The 18,493-nt window shown below is 39.0% G+C and overlaps 1 protein-coding gene and 1 long non-coding RNA gene across 6 annotated transcripts in view; one reads left to right on the top strand and one right to left on the bottom strand.

Moving 5' to 3' along the window:
- Positions 1-5,808: 5,808 nt before the first annotated feature.
- ENPP5 (ectonucleotide pyrophosphatase/phosphodiesterase family member 5) lies at positions 5,809-18,095 on the bottom strand. 2 transcript variants are annotated; one of them, XM_073224386.1, is made up of 4 exons: positions 17,991-18,095; positions 13,842-14,705; positions 11,663-11,839; positions 5,809-7,792 (listed from the first exon to the last, which is right to left on the bottom strand). In XM_073224386.1, exons 2-4 carry the CDS (start codon positions 14,668-14,670, stop codon positions 7,365-7,367), a joined length of 1,434 nt encoding a protein of 477 aa, XP_073080487.1. In that variant the 5' UTR covers positions 14,671-14,705; positions 17,991-18,095; the 3' UTR covers positions 5,809-7,364. The 2 variants fall into 2 exon arrangements, with proteins under 2 accessions (XP_073080487.1, XP_073080486.1); XM_073224385.1 differs by having other exon boundaries at positions 17,892-18,048.
- An 84-nt stretch (positions 18,096-18,179) lies between these two features.
- LOC108395971 (uncharacterized) overlaps positions 18,180-18,493 on the top strand; it is a 29,904-nt gene continuing 29,590 nt past the window's right edge. For 3 of the 4 annotated variants that reach the window (XR_012126123.1, XR_005057922.2, XR_005057920.2), the window contains exon 1: positions 18,180-18,294. This is a non-coding gene — a long non-coding RNA (uncharacterized lncRNA). The remainder of the gene's footprint in view (positions 18,295-18,493) is intronic. The other variant, XR_005057926.2, reaches the window with a different exon arrangement.

Genomic DNA, 18,493 nt, shown 5'->3' with positions numbered 1-18,493 from the left:
ACATATATGTATGTGTGTGTCTCTCTCTATATACACAGGTGACCCTTGAGCATGGGTTTGAACTATGCAGTTCCACTTATATATAGGTATTTTTTTTTTCAATAAAAACGTTAGAACATTTTTTGGAGATTTGTGACAATTTTAAAAGACTTTAGCATACTTTATTGTAACAATACAGTTTATAATACAACATACAAAAGATGTGTTGATTGGCCCTGTTATCAGTAAGGCTTCCGGTCAACAATAGGCTATTAGTGGTTAAGTTTTGGGGGACTCAAAAGAATTATATACACATTTTTTACTGCATTGTTCAAGGTGTCAGCTGTAGTTCTGAACCCTATTATATGTGTGTGTGCAAGTGGTGGTTGGTGTTTAAACTCCTAGCTCCTGTGACTCATGTCTCATAGCCAAAATTTCCTGCAAGGCAAAGGCAGAGTCTTAACCCAAAAAGCAAGCCAAACCTCTACATAGACCTCTGCCTCCCACACACCTTCCTCCTGGATCTCTGAAATCTGGTTTCTACCATCCATAAACTGAATCTAGTGAGCTCATCTGCTGACAAGTTCATGCTAATGGTTTCCAGACACATGTCTCTGGTTCAGCCCTCCACTGTGTGCGACAGACCTGTAAGGGCAGGGATCCACCCCGTCAGCGTGATTTTCATTCCTACCATGCTTAACTTCACTTTCATAGACCAGGGGATGGAAAGGATAAAGAAATGAACTCCCAAACACATCGAGACAACCCCATTCTACAGATACATATTTTATAAAAGGGATTTAGTTAGATCTAGACTGATTTGCATTATTGTTTGAATTGTCCACTGAAGGCAGTGAACATGCTATTTACACAAAATATCTGTAAGGGCTCTATTTGGTTTTTTTCTCTTTAAATCATAAAAGGGCATGGAGTTCTGTTTCCAGTAATGGTAGACTGTAATTCAAACCAATCCTTTTGCTGAGGACAAGGAAAACTGGACACAAAATAAAAGATCTGTGCTAAGGCATTGAGAAGTAAGAAAGTGAAGAATCAAGAGGCCAAGATTCAGAAGAAGAAATCTATAGAATTGAGCCCCTAACAGCATCTGTGAATTTGGAAGAGGCAGCTAAGAGGCTGAAAATCTAATTTAGAAAAAAACCCAGTGGGATGGGAGGAGGGGAAAAAAAGGTGTTAAAAACCCACAAAGAGAAGCATAACACTAAAAAATCCTAATAGCCTATTTTACACAATTTGGCACAAATGAGTTTGAAAATACAGATTAAACGAGTACCTTTCTAGGAACAATTAGACGAAACTGACTCCAGTAGAGAAAGAATACTAGAACAGAATGATTTCTGTATGAAAGACTGGGAAAGTTAAAATCTATTATACAAATAAGTACCAGCCCCAAAAGATTTGGTATTTTTTAGTGCCTCTTTATCAGGTTTAATTATTAATGTTGTATTAGCCTCATAAAACTAGTGTTAAAAAAAAATACATGAATTTTTGAAGTGAATGTAACATTGGTATCAAACCTGGTAAAGATAGCACCAAAAATCAAGAGCTATAAACTTATCTCAAATGAGGGCGGAAAAAAGCAAAATGGCTAATAAAATCAAAACACATCAATAACTAGATGTAAACAGACTGAACATTCCAATTAAATGGCAGATTACATCACATTAGGTTAAAAAGCAAGATCCAGCCACAAACAGTCAAGAGACACAATTCAAAGGGAAAGTAAAAGCAAAAGGATAGAAAATGAAATACCATGCAAACTAACTGTAAGAAAGCTGGAGAAACTATATTATATCAAATAAAGCAATCTTCAAGACAAGTATTTCCAGACACTGAGAGGGACTGATATATCAGGAAGGCAGTAATTCTAAATGTTCACACCTAAAAACAGAGCTTTAAATTTTGTTTGTGAATCAAAAAGCAATGAAACTAAAGAAAGAGAATCCAAAACAAGAATTTTGCACCCCTCTCTTAAAGTAATTGATGTAACTACTAGACCAAGATAAAAAATCGGCAAGGATATTCAACATCCAAATAAAGATATCAACTACATTAACTTCAATGCCATTTAGAGAAGATTATGGCCCCAAACTGCAGAAGACATATTCTTTTCAAGTGGAATTATCAGTAAGATAGATCATATGCAGGTCCATAAAAAAAGTCTCAGAAAATAATCTCAAAGGATTGCAGTATTACAAAGTATTTTCTGACCACAATGAAATTAAGTTAGATTCAGTAACAAAAATGTCTAGAAAAACCTTAAATATTTAGAAATTGAACAATACCCTTCTGATAGAAATCCTAAGACAAATGAGAAAATATATTTTACTGAATAATAATGAATTTATAACATCAACTTTATAGAGTATGCAACTAAAGCACTAATTTGAGGGAAACTTACAACTCAATGTCTGCCTTTGAGGGGAAAATTCAAACATCAGTGATTTAAGTTTCCACTTTAGAAGCTAGTAAAAGATGAAGAAAATAATCCAAAGTGAGTGGAAGGGAAGAAATTAAAGATAAAATCAATGAAATAGAAAAGATAAATAGAGAATGTTAATAAAGGCAAAATTTAGTTTTCTAAATATTAGTAACATTTATAACCCCCTAGCAAGATTGACTAAGAAAAAAAGGGAGATAGCACAAATTAGCAGTATCAGTAATAAATCAGGGGTCATCACTACAGATCCTACATATTTCAAAAGGATTAAGGGATTATGCCAATACAACTCACAATTTAGATATAATGGACAAATTCCTTAAGAATGCAATTTACCAAAATTGATACATTTTCAAATAGTAAATCATAATAGCCTTGTATGACAAAAATTAATTTGTTATCAAAAGACATCCCCACAAAGAAAACTCCAAGTACAGGTGGTTTCACTTATTAATCCTATGACATTTAAGAAATGACTTTACACAAACTCACACAGAACATAGAGGAAAAGGGAAAATAACTAGTTTTTTGAGACCAGCATTATCCTGGTACCAAAATCTGACAAAGATATGAAACTAAAATTATAAATCAATATCCCTATGAGCAAAATTCCTGGACAAAACATTATTTAAATTTGGCAGTACTGCAAAAGGTTAATACACATAAAAAAGTGGAATTTATTCCAGCAGACAATATTAGTTGATATTTGAAAATCAATGTCACCCTCCATATTAATAGGGAAAAAAAGATGTCAATAAACCTGATAAAAGCATTTGGCAAAATTCAGCATTTATTATTCAAAACAAAACAGCTCACCAATTTTGGAACAGAAGGTAACTTGGGCTGATAGTCTTTATTTATGTATATATATGCCAAAAACCTATAGTTAATATCATACTTAATCACAATATCATAAGCCTACAGGTAATATACTGAGTGGTGAAATACTTAATGTTTTTCTCTAAAATCAGGAGCAAGGCAAGGATGTCCTCTCATCACTTCCAGGTAGCATTGTCCTGAGGTCCCTAACGAGTACAAGGCAACAAAAAGAAGTAAGAATTGAAAAGTCACAAAACTGTCCTATCCACAAATGACATGACTGCATACATAGAAAATCCAAAGGAATCCATAAAGTATAAGTGGGCTTCACAAAATTGTTGGATATAAAGTCAATACACAAAAATTACTTCTCTATCAGCAGAAAACAAAATGAAAATTTAAACTGGTGTCAATTATAGTGGTATTAACAAGCTTAAGTGGGAAGAAGTTTAACAAAATATATGCAGAATTTTTGGACAGGAAATTATAACATTGAGAGGAATTCCGGAAAACCAAAATAACAGAACACTATAATGTATTTAAGATTGGATGACTCAGTATTGTAAAGATGGCAATTCTCAATTTGATCCCGGCATCCAAGCAATTCTCACAGGGTTTTACTTTAGTATAGACTTGTATAAGCTGACTAAGATCTATGTAGAAATGCAAAGGACCAAGACAATCTTGAAAAAAATAAAATGGCAGACCTTACTCTATTGGATGTCGAGGAACTATCATAAAGTTATAGTACTTAACACAGTATGCTATTGACACAAGGACAAACGGGAACAGAATTGATGACATCTGTTAAAATCAAGAATCCGTACACGTGTGGGTGTCTTAGACATCTCTGTATATCACTTCAAATCTACACAGCCCACAACTTAACTGTAGTTTCGTGGCTTCAACTAACTTCCCAGATGCAACCTGACTATATTTACCCCTTTCTGCCCGACCCAGAGTTGTGTGGCTCAATCCCTATGGCATTGGGTCTGAGAAAAGAGAGGTACCACATAAACTGGCTTAAGACTTCTCAGTAACAACCCTGAAGGAAGACAACAGAGTATTATCAAGTTGCAGATATAAATGCATTTTCTTGTTCAGCTTCTCATTTTCCTAGCTTTTTTGTTCTGCATCCTCTGCTACAGACTGAATTGTGTCCCCTCAGAACTCATTATGTTCAAGTCCTTACCCCCAGATTACATCAGGATATCTGGTCCTGCTTCCACTGGCACTGATGTCACACCAAGTCACCTCACAGCTTTCAAGGGCCCTTGCTAAATCACGGGGATGAATGGTCCCTTAGATCTCTCCTGACTCTGATTCTCAAGTTTGTCCCCCTTAATGAGTAGCTGAAAACATCTGAGAACTAGAAGAGCTAGATCTTTATTAGATTTTTCTGTAAACAATAGATTAATAACAAGATCCTAGTTTTACCTTAGAAGGTCATAAAATATTTTGAAAAGCAATCTTAAATGTTAGGTGGCAAAGGAAGTACAAATTCAAAACATACATCGAATAAATCTTATCAAGTTTGCACAAAACTTATACAACTTAGTTGATGGAGGATGTTGAGAAAAAATAGCAGGGTTAGGGGAACTCCATTCCTCTGACCTTTTAAAATTCTTATAATTAGTAAGATTAGGGAGTCTAAACTGTTTTTCTGTGTTCACTGCATGCAGCTTGACGATGAATACATGCAGGTAAAACAAAGCAACAAGAAAGCTATCCAAGGATATGAATGACCAGATTTTCCCAGCAAAGTTTAAAACTCTCCTATTTTACAGAAGTTATGTATCTGTAAGTAGAAGAAACCATTCAATACTCAGATCTTCCTATCAGAACTTTAATTTTGAGGCAGGTGTTAAGTGGGACACAGGCAGATAGAGCTCAGGGCCCCGGTAAGGTCATGGTCAATAAGAAGCCTCATCCTGGACATTTGGGAAAATTAGCCTGAAAGGGGAGTTTTTCTCTTCCCTTTGATCTTAGCTTGGCCATAGCAACAACTCCCAGCCACTTGCACCCAGTATTGCAGCCCTAACATGTCCTCTCTTGGAGCCCCTCCTGGTTAGAGGGAGTCCTTCTCTCTCCTCCTCACTTCTCATTTAAACACTTTACTGGTTGCTCCAAACTCGTCTGCTGCCTTCATTCTTCATTGCCTCCAAGACACAATTCTGAGAAAAACGGCATCTCGGCTGGTAGCAATTTCATCATTAGAAAATTTTTCTTAATAGAAACTTCCAAAATGAATTTAATGCAACAATTAGTTTGAGTAGTGATCCTTTTAAATAGACCAATTTCATCTTTCAGTCGTATTGGCATCTCAGTAATACAAATGAGTTACAGTGCAATCCAGTATGAGTGGCTACGTATTCTAAAATGTGTTATCCAGAGGTCAGACATCTTGAGGAGTTTGCTACCATCTAACTTTCAGCTTTTTAATCTACAGTATGTTTCCAATGACCCTATTCTACCCTATTAGGAAGTTGTATAACAAGAATCGTGCTAATGCTTATTGGTATTATCACTTAAAAAAGACTCATACACCTTCATTTTGCAAGTACTTAAGTTTAATGACACACTTTACATCTCATTTATCCTTTATTTCTAGAATTCATGTACGATTTTACCAACTTATTGGCCAGCTGGCACATAAAAATGCACCAAATCATAGCATTACCTGTTGGGCATGCCTCTCTAAACTGGTTTCTTTTTTCTATAAGGAAAGCTATTCTTTCCAGGGTGTTCTTTCCTCTAAAACACATAGGTAACACTGCCCTTTCCCCAACCTACTGGGGATCTAAGCGCAGCTTTAGGTGGCTAGAATGAGAGAAGCAATGACGAAGTGGATGAAAAAACCATCCAGGAGGTAGTCTCTTTGTGAACTTGAATTCACCTTTGATTGCACTGAGTACTTGGTGAGTGAACAAATACTTCATGTAACAAGGGTACAAGCTCAGCTCTCGTTTCAGTACCTGTTACCTCTAAGAGTTACTTCTAGCTTTTGCCATCAGGAACTCTTTTAGCACTGCTCTGGGTACTGCGTGCACCTAACGCGATTGGCCTAATTCCCTTTCCCCCACGCTCCACACAGCTCTTTTCAAGAACTGGGCGGCCTACATTTTCCCCAATAGTCTGCTCTCTTGCAACTCCATTATCTTCAAATGCACAAATCTAAAAGATGGCTTATGCTCTGTTACTGCATATTACCAGAAAGAAAACAAACATTATTTTACCTAATTAGATTTTTAATGCAACAGTGATTTAGTTTTCAAAGAAGCTATATTATATAAGAGAAAACACTGCTGAGATGGTGCCCAATCTCTTCTGTTCAGATCAGTGCTAGATTACATAGGAAAGAAATGCATATTCATGATGTCTTCATGATTACAAAAATCAGAGTAAAATAACTTACCAGGAAGTAGCAATAATGAATTTTATGACAGAAAAAACATGGTTAGAATTAACCTGTATTTCAATCTATTTTGAAATATAAAATGAAAAGACATGACCTTTAAAAAGAAACCTGACAAGGAATGCCAGATGTATCATTCTGTCAGGAATGCATCTCTCTGAAATTCAATGTTCAAAGGATGTCATGTTTAATTTTCAACAGTTCTTTCTTCTTGCTCTCCCAATTTGAGATAGACTTCTACATTATTTAGGAATTATTAGAAATTTCATTCAGTTCAAAGAATAGGTACCAAGGATTCTGTGACATGGATATAGGTTGTCTTTTTCAACCAAGTTATAAGACATAACTGTCAATAAAGTACATAAAAGTACTTACCAGAAGCATAATTTAAAGTGCAATACGTAAGATACTTTGAGTGGTGCAAAGTTGCTAAATATGTACATTATACGTGCCAAGTCCAAATATGGCAGGAACTTATCTACCCTAAACTAGAAAGAACAACGCAAACACATTTCCACATAGTTAATCCTCTGCAAATATGTATATTTTGGTCCACCCGTGTGTGTGTATGTCACTGTGCCTGTGTATGTATGCAACTGCCTAATGGTCTGTGCAAACATCAGAAACCGGTTTCCTAGAATCTGAAACCTCTAAATACTGACATAATTATACAATCTCCACTTCAAGGAAGCATTAGGCTTGCAACAATGGTTGAACTATTTCAGCCTGCATATCTGGTAAGGCAGGGATCTGACTGCGAATTAAATGCTTAACAAGGATCATAAAAAATACAATAACTAAAATGCTACCGAGAGAGACCCCTATGAAATAAGCATATGACTCCTTTTGTTCATATTCTCTTGGTTTGACGCCACCATGGAGGAGTGTAGTGCTCTGCGGGTAAGGAATTGCTCTTGGAGTTGTTGAACTGAGCAGATCCTGGACATTCCTGAATGATCCATTGTGTGGCATGGCAGTGATATTGAGGAGGTGGCAGAGAAGTGGGTACAGATCGGTGGAGTTCATGGCTTCTTTGCTGAAATTTTTTTTGAAGGCAGGCCCGTGGGCTAAGAAGATTGGGTGCATTTCTGCTAATGCATTATCATAACCATGGTTGCCTACTGCAAAGACAAAATGCCAAGAATAAGTTAGCCAATCAGATCGCATTAAAATGGAAATAACCATTGTATCATCAGATTCTGAACTTAAATGCAAATTTTATCTTACTTGACTTCTAAAATCAGTCTTCTACCAACAATTTCTGCTGATGTCAACATCACAATTTACTTTAGAAAATTAAAAGTCAACTGATAAAAAAACCTTTCTCACCAGCCAATACTACCTTCAGCCACAGAGGAGAAAGGGATTTAATAATAAGCAAAGCTGAGCCAGGTCAGGGGAGAATGAAAGTGACTTTTTTTGGGAGTCAGATAAACATTCAGCAAATACTTGTTAGGTATCTACTTTGTTCCAATTACTGTTCTAAAGGTAGAGATAAAGGTGCTTTTACTCATGAAGATAATAAATTCATAATTACCAGTAAAAGGGTAAAAACAGTAATGAAAACCAAAGATTCCACAAAAACAAAACCTCTAGTAACAGCTACCATCCACTAAGGACAAATGAAGGTCAGGATTTGTGGGTAAAAGCTTGTCTGGTTCAGATCAAGATCTATCAGCACTGTGTGCTTTAGTGTGGCTAGAAATAAAGTAAAAACTTGAGGAGTCTTATTAAGTGATACAAAACTGAAGGAGGAAAATGCCTGCAAAATAAAAGCTGCATTTTAAAGGCATGTATGCCTAGCATAGTATCAGGGTACATACAAGGTAAGGAGCCACTGTGGATATGGCAACCTAAGACACTGACAGGCTTTACCTGGAACGTGTGAGGACAATGACCAGCCGATCAGCCTGTACCACCTACACTTGCTACAGGGAAACATGCAATGGGAACCCAAACACTGCAACAAAGAAAATCCTCAATTCCTCTGAAAGTCATGAACTGACCCTTAGTCATCTTTTCAAATTCCAAATCTGCCTGGCAAAACCCATCTTAACAAGTCATTCTAAATGCCATGATTCTTTTGAGTTTATTTAAAAAAAAAATAGTGCTGGATTTATGGAATCAGTAGTAATGATCTGATAGGGCACCCTGCCATTCCTGTTAATTAACTGAGAGTAACACTGGGCAATATGCCATTTTACAATCTGTAATTGACTGATGATTGTTCACTTCTCTAAGCTGGGATCTAGACTCAGTCATGAAGGTCATTCTCTCATATCACACTTCCGAGTAGGAAAGCAGATTTGAAACAAACTCATTATGACTTACAAAACCTTTCTCCCACATACAGACTTTGTTTTGTGGTGATGGTTCCTACTATAAATGTTTGATCCAGGAGATATTTAATAATGGATGCCTAAGAGCGGTGGTTTCCAAACTGCAGTGCAGAAAACCCTGGGTAGACTCACGTGAAAACACAGATTGCTGGGCTCAACCCTTATAGTTTCTAATTCAGTAGCTCTGGGTTGGGCACAAGAATCTGCATTTTTAACAAGTTCCCAGGTGATCTGGATACTGCTGGTCCTGGGAACACATTCTGAGAACCATTGCATTTGCACATTGGGCTTTAATTTCTCTTTTGGAACTCAGGCCTAGGAGGACTGTAGTGCCCAAGAATTATTTGTTTAATAAATAATTATTTCATATATTTGATGAATAAATAATTATGCTGAACATGACATAACACAAATAGGGGAAGTGGAGCTTCTGGTGCCTTAGACCACTCGGCCATCCTGACACCCAATAAACAGAAGCATTGGGGTTTCTCTCAAAAATAGGTACAACAATCTATCATGTAATTGTGTTCACCAAACCAAAATTTCAAGGGCCCCTTAAATTTATGTTAACTGTAAAGTACAAATCTCTGCAGAGATAGCAGGCCTTTTTTGAGCAGCCCTTCTAATTAAGAGCTACATGGACAAGACATGAAAATCTGAACACAGATGAGTAAGAGTTTCTCATAGCCAAAGAAACTATTTTTAAAGGCTTCCTTAAAACAGCTACTCTGGCTTTGCAGATCATTATCTATATGTAAAACCTGTTACAAGAATCAGAAACTATGTACTTACACACATCTGCCACTATGATCCACATGCACTGCAGCAATGTCACTGTCAGATGATGGCTTTTTTCCCATCAATAAACATGACAGGAACCCAATTCTACCTAAAGGGACATTTTTATACATCTTATGTATATTGTGGACCAGTGCCTAACAAAGCATTTCTAGATAGTATTGACATAATGTAGTTCCTTCAACATTCGAATAACTGTAGGAACAACTCTCAGTGAACTGATCGCTAATGTATGTTAATATTTGTATCAACCAGGAAAGCAGAACCCATGCTGGATAGTACAATGGATGGAATTTCGTATAGGGACTAGTTGGTAAGTGCTCAAGAGCTGCAAAGCAAGTATGAGATGGCGCCATTACTCAGTGACTGTGCAACAGTAGGAACCTCCTACGGCCCCCACGACTGGAGGGACAGAAGGAAAAGACCATGTTACCAAAGCCCAAAGGCCACGCCTACGTAGTAGGAGCTGAGGCTATACAAACAGTTGTTCAGAGGGAGCTGGGATCACAGCGGAAATGACGTTACCGTTAGAGAGACAGCTCAAGGCAGAGAGCCTGTGGTACAAAGACACTGGCTTCCCACAAACTAAAGCTTCAGCCAGGGTCTTCTATTGGCTAAACCTAATCAGAAGCCAGTTTGCAAACAGTCTGCAGGGCTCAGCACCTGGCAATACAAAGCAGAGCAGGGAGTCTGGCAGCAGCAAAGTCAGGGAGTTTGAAAGCAAATATGCAAATGCACACAGCAAAGAGGAGTAAAATCCTGTGGATGATTCTATTTGACTGACCAGTTAAAAGATCTACAGGAAGAGAAAATTATACAGTAAGGATTGCAGAAAGCACCTTATATTGCATGTTTGAATTTTAAATGGGATTTCCATTATATTCTCCATTTTTTCAGTGGAAATAGTTCCAATTCTATCACCAGGTTATTAGCAAAAATGTGTCTTGATAAATTGTCATCCATGCCATATGCATGACCTTTTAGAAATGTTCCAAGCTGTAGAACAAAGCTGGCCTATATCTGGTAGAGCCAGAAGGACAAAAGAAACCAGATAGCTAGCAATTGCAAATAAAGACAGAAATTAAATTATCATGAAACCAGAACATAAAAGAGATGCAGACTACACAGGCATACCTCATTGTACTGTGCTTTGTCTTGCTGTGCTTCTTGGCAGATACTGTGTTTTTTCCAACTGACAGTTTGTGGTAACCCTGTACTGAGCAAATCAACTGGCACCATTTTTCCAATGGCATTTGCTCACTTTGTGTCTGTCACATTTTGGTAACTCTTGCAGTATTTAAAGCTTCGTTATTATTATTACATTTGTTATGGTGATCTGTGATCAGTGACTCTACTTGCTGAAAGCACAGGTGATGGTAAACATTTTTAGCAATAAAGTATCCTTAAGGTGTGTGCAGTTTTTAGACATAACGCTGCTGCACACTTAGCAGAGCACAGTATGGTGTAAGCCTAACTTTGAGATGTGCTAGGAAACCAAAACTTCATTCAACTCCCTTTACTGTGTTATTTGCTTTATGGCAGTGGTCTGGAACTGAACCCACAGTATCTCTGATGTATGCATATAATTCAATTTATACATTTCAGTTATGGTAATTTCTCAGGAACAGAATGGTTATAATTAGCAGTATAAGTCACTGTGCATATCTTTAGTCTGATGACTTCAAGAGAAGTAAATATTTCACTTTCAGGTAACGTCTTTTAAAGCCCCAAGGATCTTTATTTTGCTATTCATGTATGACACTAGCTACTTACTCAATCAGTAAATAAACTGCTATATTATCCACAGCCTCCACTTTAGCAAACAATGATGCAGAAATACTGTAACATACTCACACAGAAAGCCATCTGACTTATTCTGCACAATGTGCCATCCTTCATCAGCCACTGCTATGATTGGCTGAACTCTCCTGTTGTATTTGTAATGCCATTGTTCTGGAATCTCTTCTTTTTTGTAAACAGTAAGATTAGGATGCGCATGAGCTAGTGCTTCATAGACTTCATCAAACTTCCCTAAAAGAGAAGGGAGAGGCATTCGGAACTAGCACACTGTTACAATCAGAGAAACAGCCATGGCGACAGAAGTCAAGATTTCTTCACAGCAGACTCCACTGCAATAAAAAGCCAGCAAGCTGAGCATAATGAAATACAGACAGACACTTCAGAAGTCCCACCCCCTTAAGGAAAAGAATCCTGATGGGGAAGCAAATAATTAGTCTTCCATTTTAAGTAAAATGACTTTACAGAATTAGAAGACATATAATCAGTAATCTTGAGTCTCTAATTTGAAGATTTAGACACACGCACACGTACTACCTGGTAACACTAAGTGAAATGCCAACGGCACTGCAATACCCAGACAGAAATAGAGCTAAGTTCTGGCAGTGATGACTGTAGACAGAGAATCTGTAGACAAGAAAATATGGTTATGCAGCCATACAAAAATGAAATCTTGCCATTCTCAACAACACGGGTGGACTTACATGGTGTTATGCTCAGCGAAATAAGTCAGAGAAAAATACCAAGAGTTTACTTACATGTGGAATTAAAAACAAAAAGCAACACACACGAACAAACAAAAATCCAGAAACAGACTCATACAAACAGAGAACTGGTGATTGCCACAGGGGAATGGGTGATACAGGTGAAGAGGACAGAGGTACAGACTTCCAATGAGTCATGAGAATCAAAGTAGAGCATAGGGATGGTCAGTTAACACTGGAATACCTTTGTATGTTGACAGATGGTAACTACACTTACATGGTAACCATTTTGTAATGTATATATATATGTAGAATCACTACGTTGTACATCTGGAATTAATATAATGTTGTGTATCAACTGTACTTTCATTAAAAAAAAATAGCAAGCATGGTGACTCGAGGCTGAGGGTTGGGAAAGGGCAGACTGGTGGTGGAAAACTGCTTCTATGATGGAAAAGTTCTTTAAAACCCTGGAGGTATTCCACAAGTACTCCCTGTAAATTCATAGAATAAACCTGGGCACTATCTTTAATTCTCTTATTGTTCAGATCCATTTGTGAGGTTTCCTCCCTGCATCTCACACCCCAATAAGGAAACACATTCCAATTTTATAAAAACTGGAGGGTGAATGTGATTTTCTTCAACACCAAAAAACTTGCTATTTTATATTGAATTTGTTGAGAAGTTTGTGTGTAGGTGCATATGCATATTTTAATCTCATTTCCTATGATCCTCTTAATCCCCGTGAGGCATTTCATTCTCATTTGTGAGGTATTCAGCTTTTTATAATCTGTTGTCTCATTTGATACCTAGACTAATCTAGGATGTGATTAAAATAGAAGTCAGGAGAGCAGGCCTGATTAAGTCTCACTCTGCACTTACACTGTGATGGGGATGTTAAGCCTTTTGAGCTAGTTCACCATTAAAGTAGAAATAGTAACAAGGTGATAGGGTAACTGTTCGAAGCACTCCAGAAGAGGTTTGTAGAAAAGTTCAAGGTACTGTTATCACTTCCCCCTCCTTTAGATAAGAAAAATAATCTCAGGCCACCAAAGCTTTCTCCCTTCTACACATTGCACTGCTTCCCTACAAGAAGGTCCTATAAAAGGATCTAAAGGAAGCATTAGGGCTTCCACAAAATCACTGTAATTACATGCATATTCTGTATCTATCTTTCCATCTCAATTTTTCTGAGAAGGCAGGCTGTAGCTTTCATCATATTCAGTGGTTACAAAACGGTTATGTCCATCTGACACAAATATATAAAGAGCATTGACTTGACAATTTTTGGAAAAAGTAAAAAATTAGACTCTGAGAAGAGATCTTGCTGTTTCAGAGTTCAAGGATTAAATCCTAGATTACTGTGACACAGGCAAGCGTATCTTAAAGACACAGAAACAAAAATTGGAGGTATTAATGCAGCAAGTAATTATACCCAGAGTTCTGAAGTCATTTTCAAAGTACCAGATCAGTTCAGTGTCCAACTGGGCACATGCAGACCAGGCCACAGATCACCACTCAGGCCAACTTACCTTCCTTTGGCAAGATAGCTGCTACTGGAGACTGGTCTATCAGGCTGTAGTGGTCTTTAGCCAGATACTGGTCTAGTTCTATCACCCTTCCCTCAGAACACTGGCTCATTCCATGGTCACTTGTGATGATTAGGTTCAGACGGTCCCACACCGCTGCTTTCTTCAGCATCTGTATGAGATACCCTAACTTCTTGTCAACATCTGCAATGACAGGCCCCATGAGCGGGCTGTCAGGCCCCAAATTGTGGCCCGTGTCGTCAGGCTCTTCCCAATAGAGAAGACCAAGATTTATGGGCTCCTCTGATGTAAACCATTCAATAATTTTGGCAACTCTATCTTCAAATGAAATTGACTCATTGTAAGGCATGTAGTGAGTAGGAAAGCTCTTATGTATTTCTACATCTGTTCCAGGCCACATGGCCGCCCCACTAGTATGTCCTGTCCTCTGATTTGTGATCCATATTGGTGTTGCTTCTTCCCAAAACTCAGAATTGTAAATATTCATGTTATCCAAGGAGAAAGATTTGTTCAGAATAGGATCAAACATGTCATTGGCAACAATCCCATGATTCTCTGCAAAGAGGCCAGTTACCAAAGTATAATGGTTAGGGTAGGTCTTTGTAATGAAAATGTTAGTAACTTGCTTCACACGAACACCATATTTCATAACATAATGAAAATGGGGTGTTGGAACTCTATATAAGTAATCCCAACGGAATCCATCAAATGAAACCAGAAGAACCTTTTCCTGGTCAAGTTCAAGAGAAAATGTAATCGAAGGTATTAATGCAGCGAGTATGAAGCACACCCAGGGGAGCTTTGAAGTCATTTTCAAAGTATTTGATCAGTTCAGTGTAAAATAATCTGTAAAAAAAAAAAAATACAGAAGTTAATGACAATAACTTTGTTTTGTATACTTTACCCACAAACTGACAGTGAGGGCATTTAGTAATTCCAGCTGTATCATAAATCACAGCCTGGAAGGATTATGTTGCAGAACTCCAAACTTAAGCAAGAGGCCTGGGGCTACCTTTATAATAAAACTAAGAAGTCTAGTTGCATTTTAGAAACTGTCCAACTTCTCAAGAACTTATCAAAATAATTCTTCGAAGAAATTGTTTTAATAATAATTAAATCATTTAATAATAATTTACTATTCAGAAAAACAAAACTTTTCAGAAACATTTTCAGGTTGACCAGACATGACTTCTGGTCAGCTATGTGTAGTCAAATACCTGTGAACATATTTACCATTATGGTCAAAACAACTATAGGAACCTAGCAAGAATTACCATTAGCAAATCCAACAGTAATGCTTTAAAAAAATGTATGCATACACCTCTATTTTCCAAAGCTAAAGCCTTATGGTGGCACATCATGGTTATAGATGTTACGAAAGAGAAAATAGATGAACTTGGTTTCTTGAAGTTGTACGGATTTGTTCTCCTCAGTTCCTGTATCCTACCATGACAAGAATTGAAAGGCAGAGACAAAACAGTGAGGCGGAGGGGAAGTTATGTGAATACGCTCCAAGGGAGTAGCCAGCGAGGGTCAAAGTAGACAAAGGACTGAACTTCTAGGGGTGGGTCTATTTTACCACCACCAGGCTGGGAGGCACTTTTTAGATTGGCAGCTGTAGTTATACACCCATTCCTCTTGGTGCGCATGCCTTTTCCCAGAATGCACACAGAAAAGCCCAGGCTCTGTGGGGGTCGGGGACAAAACTACAATTTTATTTAATGAGATTATGAGGAGGTGTAGTTTGGGTGGTTCTTAGTTTTGTTCAGTTGGATCTGTGTTGGGACCTGGTTGGGACCAGTTTAGCCTGGTCCCAATAGGCAAGAAGTTATCTCCCTGCAAAGCTTTGTTGTCCTCCCATGGGACCTCCCTACCTGGGCATTTTGTCAGGAATTTTTTCTGCCGCTTCCCTGGCTGCTGATACCTATCTTTCTACCTAGCAAAGTGACATACAGTCTGTGACATTCAAACATATTTGTGAAATGTAACCTGCATTCACTTAGTAATAACTAAAGCATAGCCTTTGTAACAATTAGATTCTGCACTAAGTATAAACAATTCTGAAATTTGATGTTGACCTTCTTAACATTAAAATTTGTCAACATTTAATCTTACCAGTGATACATTAGAAAAGGCACTGCCCACGATTAAATAATCTCTCTGGATCATGGTTCTTGGCTCCTTGTTTTTGTTTTTTTAACCTGTATATATTTCTAAAAAGATTTTCTCCAAAAAAGCTAATAAGCACCAATATGGGTAAACAATACATAGGCGTATTTTGTCAGTTCTCATCGGCTTGCAAATCAAACAAGGGTCGTTTGTTCTCCCCTTTTCCTGTCCATTTTTTCATGAAGGTATAATTCCTAAGCCCACCAGAACTTGGTTCTAATCATATTTTGTGCTAGGAAAAATCTCTTGAATTCAGATTTTGACATCTTAATTTGAATATGCTTTGGACATTTTTAAATCTCAAAAACAGACCCTGTCTTGCCTTGGTGTATATATATATATATATATATATATATATATATATATATATACACGTATAGGTCAATAAAAACTGGTTGACAGGCTTGCTTTCCTTTCAGATGTATAATTCTTGTTTGTCTTTTGAAACTATGATTTCACCATAGCTAGAACATTATTTAAACCGAAATCGTTTTTAAGTATTGGTATCCAGACAATGGTTCAAAAATTAAATTAAAAAACTGTTCCCCAAAAGGCAATAATGTTTCCAACTGCCAGTCTTAATGAAGGAACCGTAAGAATGAGTCTCAATAAACTGATTTACTAACAATATCGAGGCTGGTGGCTTCACTTTCTCCCTCACCTTCCGAACACAAGTAAAGCTAATATGAACCAAAAATAATTTAAGGCTAAAAAAATGAATCAGCTCATGAAACACCTGACTTACCTCTTAGCAAATTAATTCAGCAACTATAAGCAGCTGCTTGCCTGGGACAAACTAAAGGCGAAGTGTTGTCTAAAGGCTTAGGAATGTTTGGTAAAAAGAACCAACATTATCACATCAATGACTTAAAGCAATGAACAGAAAGGTGGAAGTGGGTATTAAGTAAATCTCAAATTGTTTTCTTTTCCATGTACAAAATGCTTCACAGTGCAGTAAAGTTGTTAGGAATATTAGGTAGACAGACAGACATGAGCAGCCCGTGAAGTGGAAGATGAAGTTCAAAGAAAAACCCAACCTAACTCGGCCCAGGTGGGGGGTCACAGGTGAAGACAACAAAGGCTTTGCAGGGAGGTAACTTGCTTGCCTAAGGGGATCAGGACAAACCGGTCCCAACCAGATCCCAGATCCCAAGACGGCACAAGAGAAGAACGGCCCAAATCACACCTCCTCCTGGGAAAAGGGCATGCCCACTGAAGGAGCGGCTGTAGACGGACCTGTCAATCAAATGACCCCCACTTGTCAAAGAGATGCGCGCTCCCGGCCAGACAGTAATACAAAGGCCTCCCACCTAAGGGATTAAGGCCTTTGTCTATCTTGACCCTGGCCCACTCCTCCCTTGGAGTGTATTCACATAAAACTTTCGCTCTACTGCTCTCTTCTGTCTCTGCCTTTCAATTCTTTGTCTCAGCGGGTAGAAGAACCAAGAACAACTCAGCCGGGTAACAGAGTCCCTAGCTCTGGGTCCAGATTTCACTGAGCTGATTTCCAGTTCCTTCTCCGTAATTCTTCCCCTACAGGAAGCCTGGGAAATCTGGAGGGAAGGGGGAGCCAAAAAACAAAAAGACGGCAAGTGAAGGAGAAGGTGTGCAGAGCGGGAACAGACCTCCAGAGGAGGTCATGAGGCAACGTCCCATCTCCTCCTCCACTGGGATTCCGTCCTAGCCGCGGGGAAGGAGGTTCCCAGTCCGCAGAGCGGCCGCCCACCGAGGCGGGCAGAGGCCCCGACGTGGGCTGTGTGTGTACACAGGCCGCGCGCGCTGTGGAAAAGCGGGTAATTGCGGGGGGCGCACGGGGCCGTGCGGGTCCCGGGGAGGCAAGCCGCCCCACTCCCCCGGACTCACCCTCGCAGCGATCCGGCCACTCCGCATTGGCTCGGGGCAATGGGAGCGAGGGCTGGAGGGGCTCCTGCCCGCAGATCCGGGGCCAGAGCGGAGACGTACCGGTAGCGTGGGACACGCCTTGACCTCGCAGCCGCTCACCTGCGCGGCATCTCGGCGCGGAGCACCTGACCAGCTCCGCCTCCCCGCTGCAGGCCCCGCCCCTGGCTCCCATTGGCTACTGCAAGACTGTTACCGCCATAGCAGGGATCTTGGGAGTCGCCACCCCGCCAGTAGACCGGGAAAGCGGGGGCGGGCGCTGCCTGGTTTGGAGGCTGGAGGGGGCGGTGCTGCGGGGGCAAAGGGCCGGTGGGCGGGCAGCGCGGGGCAGGAGGGGAAGCCGGAGGACCGAGGAGTCCCACTCTCGGTGAGAACCCTCTTCCGCCTTGTCGTAAGACCTTCCTGCGGTGGCCTTTTCTCTAGGACAGGGCTGCTGTGCTGTTGTCAGTGACTCCGAGATTATAATGCGTTGCTCCAGTGGTTTCTGTGCTCCAAAACTCACCTTTTTAGTTGAAATCTACTTTTATTCTCTTAACTCTCATCTGGAGGTTTTTAAAAAATTTATT

Source organism: Manis javanica, chromosome 16 (genome assembly GCF_040802235.1).
Source record: "Manis javanica isolate MJ-LG chromosome 16, MJ_LKY, whole genome shotgun sequence".
In the NCBI taxonomy this organism is placed as follows: domain Eukaryota; kingdom Metazoa; phylum Chordata; class Mammalia; order Pholidota; family Manidae; genus Manis; species Manis javanica.
Note: the sequence above shows the minus strand (reverse complement) of the source record. Positions and strands in the feature narration are given on the sequence as shown.